This window comes from Nannospalax galili, unplaced genomic scaffold (genome assembly GCF_000622305.1).
Source record: "Nannospalax galili isolate Female #2095 unplaced genomic scaffold, S.galili_v1.0 scaffold147, whole genome shotgun sequence".
Classification (NCBI taxonomy): domain Eukaryota; kingdom Metazoa; phylum Chordata; class Mammalia; order Rodentia; family Spalacidae; genus Nannospalax; species Nannospalax galili.
The window spans coordinates 1,037,857-1,048,314 of NW_008355800.1; the positions used below are offsets into that span (position 1 = coordinate 1,037,857).

Sequence of the window (10,458 nt, forward strand, 5' to 3'; positions counted from 1 at the left end):
ATGCTTGGAGTTGGATGCCGGCTACCTGAGTGATCGTAGCCCCATCTCTTCCTGAGTGGCTACTCTAGGCAGTGACTTTTCTAGTCTCCCTTCTGTTTCATTCTTAAAGGGCCACTAGGGAAGGGCTCCTGCTCCTCCGCCTTGGGGCAGATCACTGAGTTTGATTTTCACAGGTGGTGATGGCTGTAGAATTGTGGTCTCCAGCCTGGTCATCCAGCATGGCTGTCTGCTAAGAACTTTATAAGAGTTACAGCAACCTCCCTGTGAACATCCTTCCCTGAAAATTACTTAATGATTAATGGTACAAAAGCTTAAGGGAAAATGGTCCATGCAGGTCAATATATAGATCTAACATTCCCAGGAGAAAGTTGATTTATGGGTGAAGGAAAACATACATCACAGTTGGCACATTTAAAATAGCTCTCTTCCTAGAGAACAAATGAAAAATTAATTTCTACGTGGCATCCTCTGTGTCCACGCCACCTGCTATCATATCAATTTTTAAAAAGTCCGGCGAGGTCTATAAATTTTCCTTTTCTTTTGGTTTCTGCTCAGATCCAGAAATGAAGGATGCTTCAAGGAAAGGGACGAATGTGCAACAATTGAACAAACTCACCCTGGAGAAGGGCAGAGCATCCTCATCCCCCTAAAACAACCTATAAGGTCTGCCTCCCGGTGCTGGCTGAGGGTGCTGCCTGGCCCTGCGTGGGAAGGTGAGGCAATGCCGTCCCCAACTGCCATCACCATGATGATTTCAATTACTGGGTGTCTTAAAGGAATACTCATGTGCAAAGTGCTATGGGAGCCTGAGGAGGCAGTTGATTCTGACTGGTGAGGAAGGAGGCATTATTTGACTTGGGTTTTCATAGTAAAGATATCCAAGCAGGAAAGGTGATGGTACCGAGAGGAGCGTGTGTGTGTGTGTGTGTGTGTGTGTGTGTGTGTGTGTGTGTGTGTAGAGAGAGAGAGAGAGAGAGAGAGAGATTGAGAAAGTCTGTTTTTTATATGTTTTAGCACTGGATAGTACTTCCTATATTACAGATGATTTTTTTTATGAGGTAAATTTTCCTCCCTCACTTTTTTTTTTTTGAGACAGGGTCTCTTTGTAGTCACAGCTGGTGGCCTGGGACTTGCTATGGAGATCAGGCTGACCTCCATCTTGGAGATCTGATCACCTCTGCCTCCCAAGTTCGGAGATTAAAGGCGTGTCCCACCACAGGTTCTCCCCCCTTGTGGCTGGTTCTCAACTCCATAGAAAACCCATCAAAGAGGATGAGGAGGGTTGGTGATGAACCCAAGGCTGGAAAACTGGCCTTTTGAGGCCTTTCATATCCCACATTCTCCATATTGCATTTGAATGGGGCCAAGAGATGGGATTTGAAATGATGTTAAACAGGTTTTATTTTTTTGCCCCACACCAATGTGTGTACACTACCCTCCCAAGTATGAAACAATTTGATTCCAACGTTTAAAATATAGTAGTTTTAAATAAATCCTTACTGTAAATTCAAGAAAGGTTCTTACAAATAAACACAAATTGTATTTTGAGTCTCAACTATGCTAATCACCCTATGCCCATCACCTCTTCTACATAAAAATGCATATGATAAACACCCAGGAAGGTCTAGGATGTTGTACGACAGAGAACACTTGGTACTTTCAGCTGTTTAGTGTATCATCTTGTAGAAATCTGCTAAAATCTGTTGACAGCAACACTCTGCGGGTATTAGTATATTTAGGAACATATATGATATCAACAGAAACAAGAAAATACACTCTTATGGCATGCTTCAGTCATCTCTTCTAAAGTATAAAGATTATTTCCTACTGTTAGGAAGGAGCTGGAGAGATAGCTTATCACTTAAGAACATGTACTGCTCTTACAAAGGAAGTAAGTTCGGTTCCCAGTACCCACGTTGGGTGGTTCACAAACAACCACCTGTAACTCCAGCCCCAGGTATCCAATGCCTATGGCTTCTTCTGACACCGTCACTCATGTATACACACACACCCACACACACACACACACACACACACACCTTGAGAAGAGGCAAAGAGGACATTTAACCCACAGGAGTAAGAATAAAATCAATGGAAGACTGAACAGAAAAGTAACAGATAGAAATCAAGGAAGCTAAAGTTGGTTCTTTGAGAAGATTAGTAAAAAGTTTTAGTCCAGAGAAAGAGGGAGAGAGAGAGAGGACTAAGATCATAAATGACAAGGAAAACCTCTGACCAGCAAGATGGCTCAGTGCCTAAAGCACTTTACCAAGCAAGCCTGATGACCTGAGTTGACCCCGGAACCTACGCAAAGGTAGGAGGAAAGAACTAACTCCAGAGCTTTGTCCTCTGACCTCCCACGTGGGTCGTGGCTCAGGAGGCCCACTCCTGTCTGTTAGTCAATGGCTTCTGGGAGACAGAGAACCAGTTTTCTTTAAGGGTGTGGTTGGTTCTTGGTAGGTTCGCCACACTCCAGTCGAAACTCTTATAAAAGCAATTATAAGACGTGAACAAATTGAAAATCAGTGTTCAAATTTCTCCCCTCAGTGAAGATGACGTAGTTAACTGTTAGGAAGAAGAGTGAATGTGTGTGCGTGTGTGCGTGTGTGTGTGTTCAAATAAATTTGAAAAGTTTATACATAATTGTATGTATATGTATACATATGTATATATTTGGCATTCAGATATCATTTTCAAAGTGTTTGCATAACCACTGTCTTTCAAAATATGCACAGCAATCCTATGAGCCACATATTACCAGTGTGTTTGAAATGAATGATCAGGAAGTTAGTTTGATTTCTCAAGATCTTGACAGCTGTGAGACAGAGCAGGGCCCTCTATAATTCTGGCCTAGCCACTGTCATCCTTCTAAGAAAAATATTGAGGCTTAATTTTCTCAACTCAAAGTCAAGATACTTGGTTTTAGATGGATTCATAATAGCTGGAGCTGGAAATCCAGCAGAAAGTCTGGTACATACTGTTCCTGTGGTTTCACCCCAGCTGCTTTCACTATTAGACGTCTGCATGAGTGCTCATTTTAAAGCTCCTTCGATAAATCTCAAAGATACACAAAGAAGAAAGAGGGGAGGAGAACTTTGATTCAAGTTTTGTTAAAAAAAACCAATTTATTGCTTGTGATACCATAATCATCATATTATATTACAGGCACTATTTTTTAAAATTCATGTTCTCTCCTCAAGGGGAATAAGTTCATGCATTACCTATAACAAGAAACAGTATAAGTAGGAATTAGATATACCAGCACAATAAAACACTACATTGAACCACGCAGATTTATGATAAAGCCAGTAGAGGTTATTAAATCAAGCACGATTTGTTGTGTGGGGTGTTTCAAGTTTGATTTTACAAAGAGAATGCTCCTGGAGGGGAAAGGCTCATACATACAAAGAGAATTTAGAAGCAGATGGCAATCTAAAACCTCTAAATTCTTTCCTTAGATCATGCTACACCATGAGACCTCTACGGTTTTGGAGGGAATTGCTTATTTCCTTATACAACTATCTCAATAGGGCTGGATTTATGGGGTTCTGTCTTTAGCTTTTACTAAAGGTCAACATAAGAAACAGCCACATGAAGTCTATGAATGCTTTTTTCTACAGGATCATTAGTGCTGGCCTATTAAGTTCTGTGTGAAGACTTACTCTAATGCTTTATGCACAGATGTTTTCATCTCTGGATAAGTGACATTTCTGTGCTGCTAGAACCATGGATTGTCTTTTCTCCTTTTTCTTCATTGCCAGGACCTCAAAGTAACACCCTGCTCCCTCAGGATGGGTGCAGTCCCATTTTCTTGTCCTTAGCTTCCTGATTTTCCATTTCAGCTATCTGGAGTCACTGTTAATACACTGTGCTATAAGCTACTCCAGGCTGCTTATGAAAAAGAAATTGAGTAGAAAAACAAGTAGGTGAGAGTGAAACAAGCAAGCTCTCCCATCACCCAGACAAGGCACACCCACATCTGGGTGGTGCTGACAGGCGCCCTCCAGCAAAGCTGCAGTTCCCACCCTTGCAAGCCTCCAAGGTGCAAAGGCAGGAAGGGGCCACAGAAAGGGGCTGGAAGGGGGAGGTGACAACGATCCATTTTAAGGGCACTCCCATAGCTTGACCCTACATATCTATCAACTTCCTGGTCCACAGAAGCCTTTCAGAACGCACTGCCTGGGAGGCAGGGAAAAGGCCCCGGTGGGAAATGACTTTTAAAGATAGGAGACCTCTCTGTCCACGAAAGGAGGAAAGCTACTGCAGAGCAGCCTTTTCTTTTTCTGCGTATATGCAAAATACAAGATGGAGAAGAGGCTGTTTGCAAAGAGAAGCATCAGATGGGCATTTCGTTCTACCATGATCTAAGTCTGACAGGACCACGCCACGGATGCATTGATGGACAATGAGGGCTGTAATGACGCATGTCCTCAACACAGGGGAGTCATCCTTTGTTAAAATTTGACATCAGTTCAATAAAGTAATCTTTTCATAAGATACAAATAATGCAATACATTGTCTTTATTTTCTGAATTACAGATTTGTTTAACACTTTCCTTTTTTTACACACCTTGGGAATTAAGGGTAAAAACGTGTCCCGCGTTTTGCAACATTCTTTGTTACACACAAACACACACAATGAATAATAGAGAAGAGCATACAGAAGAATTAAAAGAGGGTTCACACTGGACAGGCCGACGCTCTCAGTAATCATGGAGATAGTGTGACACTTCTTAAATAATGCTAGGAACTGGGACATACGGTCATATACTTTGGTACATGCACGGGTCATTCAGGCTGCTTTTCCTTTGCTTGGTTTGGGCTAATTTCTTTGAGGCTGTTGCTCCTTCTGATTGCTTCTGAACCTGACCACACTGTGCTCCAGAACAGGACATGGTCAGATAGTCATGATGCCTCCATCTCCAGAAAAAAAAAAAGTGAAACGACCTTATGAACCCACAGAGTGGTAGGTTCTTGGCTGGAGAAGAGGATGGACAGTTACCTAGGCTTCACAGATTCTTGCCAACCCACATTTTTGGAGAAAACTTACAAAGGTATGAGCTGGACAGTCAGCTATTGTCACAATCTTACATGATCAAACACATCCGTTCTGCCGCTGGGGTGGGGCAGGACCTAATAGTTATGAGACAGGAAGAGATTTAATTGCCTGATTCTTGTGAAAAGTTTCCACACCTTTTCAGAAAAAAAAAAATAGAGTTGAATATTCATGGTGTGGAGGTTTGCTCCTCTGTGCTATAGTTTGTAGGACAAGTTAACTTTTGTGCAAGTCTACTGACTTTCTATTAAGAGAAGGGTCTAGTCAGTAACCCTGAAGAGCACAAAATCAATCTGAAACTTCGCATCCTTGGGGCTCTAAAACATTTTCAACAGATCACAATTTGCTCTATCTTCTGAAACATGAAATGGGCCTTCTTTTGGTGCTGACAGGATAGCAGTGATAGTTAAAACAAAATGCTAAATTTTATAATCTCAATTCAAGCACCACATTGAAATGGAAGCAAATTAGTATGACTTTTTTTTTTCTCTCCAAACTGAAGCATGAACGTACATTAGAGGCAAAGCATGAGAAAAACGGCAGGACGGCAGCCCCTCCACTGTTAGTTAAGACCTGCAGTAGGGGACATAACTTACTCCCTGCTTCAGCTCTTCTTCCTACAGAAAGATTGAATCAATAACAATTAGATCACCCAGGGTTCCAAGAACATGTATACAGCGTGAAGGAAGGCAGGGAGGGGAAGCGTCAACACAGCTTTAACACCCCTCCAGGCCTCTGCCACACTGTGCCAGGAGTTCCAAGCCCATTTAGGTATTTGAGACAACAGACCCATTCCTTTCTCCAGGTGTCTGATCTGTCTCCTACCCCAGTGCTTCTGTGTCTGGTACAAAGTCTGTGCTCGGCTGGGTCTGGCTGACCCCATGAGGGTGGGCAGCCGGTAGATGCCCAACTCATCACTAAAGTGAAGCAGCACTTCGTCCAAGTTTCCTGCCGTTCAGAGAAGGGCAAGAAGAGCTCGGACCTCACCATTTGGAGCATTTGGAAAGGGAAGTAGAAAAGAGCTTTTCTGTTGCATCAAAGGAGATAATGGGCTGGAAACAGCAGCAGGTTGTAACCACCTAGTCTCATTTTACCACATACAACAACGCCAATCAACCGAACAGCCCCCACCCAATTCCACACTTTATATGTCTAATGCACTAAAAGTAAATTTTGTTGAGTAAGGATAAAACATTTACCAAGCAGATTATTCTAGAACTTTTCTTCTTTCTTCTTTCTCTTTCTTTCTCTCTCCTTCCTTCCTTCCTTCCTTCCTTCCTTCCTTCCTTCCTTCCTTCCCTCCCTCCCTCCCTCTCTCTCTCTCTGAGACAAGTAGCCCAGCTGGCCTTCATCTTACAGCGATCTGCCTGCCTCTGCCTCCTGAGTGCTGGGATTAAAGTCATGTGTCACCACACCCAGTCATCTCAACAGATTATTAAAAAGGGAACTGAGGACCCAAAACATTGGCTAATTTATAAAACAGTAAACAAAACAAAACAAAACAAAAAGCAAATGAAAGAAATGTTATAAGTGCAGTGTCTGCGACAGAAAGCTTCAACAAACAATGTAAAGGAATTTAAACAAAGAAAGAAAAAGGAAGGAAGGAAGGAAGGACAGGAAGGAAGGAAGGACAGGAAGGAAGGAAGAGGAGAAAGGAAAGGACACAGAGAAACAGGGATCCAACGAGGGAAGAGAGGGGAGCCACAGGGACCTTAAACCAAGATGTCCCGCCTCACAGTGAATTGCACAGACACATTTCCTCCTGGGTCCTATCAGAAGTGGTTCTTGCCTTTGGCACATAGCAGTTCCTGCCTCTACTGGTTCACACTGCCTCCCTCAGGCCAAATGACCACACAGCACTGACAATTCTACTGGTCTGACTGTGGCCATGTGGCCACCTACTGTTGGCTTGGAAAGTAAATTAGTATATTCTGGTGAAGGAAATGTGGCTTTGTTAAAGAAGAATGCTACTTCCGGTGGAATAAAATTTACAGCACTATATTCAGGCCCTTTACCACTTCTCTGTGAAAATACTCTATCCTCAGAGGCGAGGAAATGTCCATTTACAACCTGCCTTGAGACTTATAGAAGTCATATGACTTGTCGAAGCCACACAAATGGCATAAAATATTTTACAGCAATTAATAAAAGTTACTCCTCTTCATGGAGCTGCTATTGCCAAGGCTGGTTAGCTGCAATCTCGATTTTCTGAATTAGATGTTCGATTTAGTCATAACTGCTGAAGTTGATCAAATGTAGTGCATTTCCAAACAATTCCAATTTTGTTATTTTCAGGGACATGGGGAGACTGGAAATGAGCAAAGGAATTTCCTTTGCTGTCTAGTTCTAGAAAGTGGCAAGAATGAGCTCTCCTGACTGCTACCGTGTCATAGGTCTAAGAAAAGGCTCTGTATTTGACTTTGCAGCATTTTGGGGGAAATCACATACGGTAATTGAGAAAGTCATTGCATGTTAGGTGGAAACAATTTTAAAATGCTGAAATGGTAGGTCAGGAACATTGACCTGGAATGCCTTACCTTTAGGAGCTTCATGAGGCCTTCCAGCTGGACCATCAGCTCTCTCCGGCTCTCCTGGAGAGCCGACATCCTCTGTTCCAGCTCATCCTTGCGCTGCCTAAGAAAGAAACCACCACCATCAGAAACAGCATTGGACTCACAGAGCGAACTCCACTGCGACAGGTTTCCAGGTGGGCAACTGTCTTCAAATGGATAAGTTGAAGGGGTGCCAGCTTGAGGGGTGCCGTCAACCGAGAGAAGCCCCATTAAATTTAAACACAATAAAAATGTTCTTGAGCGTTTCCATGCTTCTACCCTGAACGAATTAACCACTTAATGAAATCTCGTTGGAATGTTCACTATACAGCAGGACTGTGCCATTGGCTTGAGTAAATGAACCAAACTCCAGTGGTCACTGAAAAGGGTCTGTCCTACAGGACCTCCCAAATCCAAGGCAATTTTTGTAAATTCACAGAAAATATGAACTACCATGGTACTTTGAAATCTGACTTAGGCATGTGATTTAAAGTCTGTTCCAACATGCACGCACTATGGTACTTTTCAGATTTATTATGACCCATCTAAACTATTTGGTTCGGGTTTGTATTTATAAAATGAAGTTAGAGGGGCTGGAGAGATGGCTCAGTGGTTAAGAGCACTGACTGCTCTTGTGGAGGACCCGAGTTCGATTCCCAGCACCCACTTGGCGGCTACGAACCATCCTTAACTCCAGTTCCAGGAGAATCTGAAGCCCTCTTCTGACCTCCACGGCATTGCACGACACGGGTGCACTCACATACATGCAGGCAATACACTATACACATAAAATAAAACTAATAAATAAAATATTAAAAAAATAAAGTGAAGTTAGAAGGCTTCCTATATAATTGTTTTACAACTGAAAATGATATATAAGGTTTGTATCTGTTCTATAGAACTTGTATTAAACTGTCAGGTCAGCAAGGATGGAAACCAATCTACACTCTATCTATCTACACTACTAAGAGGTATGAAACTCTCTGTAAAGGGAGAAGAAATGAAACAGCTTGAAAAGTAATATTAGCTGGGCTTGGTGGTGCAGGCCTTTAATCCAGTACTTGGGAGTTTGAGACAGGAAGATCCCAAATTCAAGGTTTTCCTGGGTTACAGAGTGAATTCAAGGCTTGTCTGGGCAACTTAGAAGACCGTGTCTCAAAATGAAAAATAAAAAGAGGGCTGAGAATGTAGTTTAATGGCAAAGCATTTACCCAGTGAGTTCAAGGTCTTATTCAATTCCCACTGTTGTAAACATAAAATAGAATAAAAAACAAAACAATAAAACAGTGTGTCTCACCATTTTTGAAGTTCATGTATATTTTCCAAATTGGTATCCCATTATTTCATGATAGTGAATCAGTGTAGAGTTCTGAATGAGAAATATCTCTCACAGACTCATGTATTTGAACACTTGGTCCCTAGATGATGGCACTGTTTGGGAAGGTTATGGAGCTTTTAGAATGTAGATCCTTGCTGGAGGAAGTGTGTCACTGGGGTGGGCTTTGGGCTTCAGCTTACTGGTACTTCAATCTACTTTCCATGTGTAGTCAAGATGTGATCTCTCAGTTCCCAGCTTTAGCAGCTGTGCCACTTTATCTCTGATGTCATGGAGCCTCCTTCTAGAACCACAAGCCTAAATATACTTTCTTCCTTCAGCTGCTTCTGGTCATGGTATTTTATCACTACAACAAAAAAAATACTAATATAATGGTTATTAGTATTTGCCCCCAAAGGCTTTTGCTTGAATTTGAACTGTGAGAAATTATATCCTAAAAAGTGTGGGTGCCTTAAAAATGCATGCATTAAAAAGTATGAATGGATAGGCTTTAATGGCACAGACACCATACTACATAGAGCTGTGGCAGGCTCTGTCAAATGCAAAACTGACAGAATGGGAATGTCACATTGAGTTAGGCCATAACTCATTCAACTGAAGGGTATTTAAAGTAGGGGTAGGGATGAGACATTTTTAATATGCTTTCATGTATCTCTTTCCTATAATGACATGAATTTAAGATTCACACACACATAGAGTTTTCTTGACACCTATGACTTACTCCTGAAACAATACTTAATTTTCTTTTTAAAAACATTTTATTTATTATTTTTATTTTTCTGTTGTTTAAAAAAATTTTAAATTATTTAATAACCACATTCTTAGAAGAAGCATTTCATTACAACAGCATTGACATATTCAATAACGATTTCCTGAGATAAGATGCATCTCTTTCAAAATTGGCTGTAATTTTTAGGTTTACAGTTGAATTATTACAGTCACACAATATTATACTCAGTATATACCCTCTAAGACATAAAATTAAATGAGGCTTTAACCTTTAAAAAGATCTCCATTTCATTATTAAAATACACAGTTTCATATAGAAAAATTCATTTTTAATGCAATTGACATTAAGAAGTTTGCACATGTGTCTCTAATCTCTATATATCTGACTACTACTAGTCACAGTCGGTTACTTTCTGAGCTCCTTGGCATCTGAGCATGGATATAAAGTCGTCAGGTAGATTTCAATGGTAATGTTTTTCACATCTACTAATTATTAAGGAGCAAATTTTTATGCTTTGAAAAATTATTACTTTTTATCTTTTTAAAAATTTTAATAACTACACGATTAAAGGAAGCATTTCACTACATTTTACTACAGCTTTAGCATGGATATAAAGTCATCAGGTAGATTTCAATGGTAATGTTTTTCACATCTATTAATTATTATTTTTAATCATTATTTTATAATTTTTTAATAACTACATGATTAGGAGAAGCATTTCACTACAGATTTAACATATTCAGTAACACACTCCAGAGCAAGAGTACATCTCTTTCACAAGTGG

The 10,458-nt window shown here is 40.8% G+C and overlaps 1 protein-coding gene across 9 annotated transcripts in view; it reads right to left on the bottom strand.

The window, feature by feature from the left end:
- Positions 1 to 10,458, bottom strand: part of Dtna (dystrobrevin alpha) — a 291,349-nt gene that overhangs the window by 24,537 nt on the left and 256,354 nt on the right. For 5 of the 9 annotated variants that reach the window (XM_017803350.2, XM_017803351.2, XM_017803349.2 and 2 more), the window contains one exon: positions 7,594 to 7,690. In XM_017803350.2, coding sequence (XP_017658839.1) covers positions 7,594 to 7,690 — 97 coding nt within the window. Of the gene's footprint in view, positions 1 to 2,706; positions 5,674 to 7,593; positions 7,691 to 10,458 lie in introns of those variants that run through there. The other 4 variants (XM_017803354.2, XM_017803355.2, XM_017803356.2 and 1 more) reach the window with 1 other exon arrangement.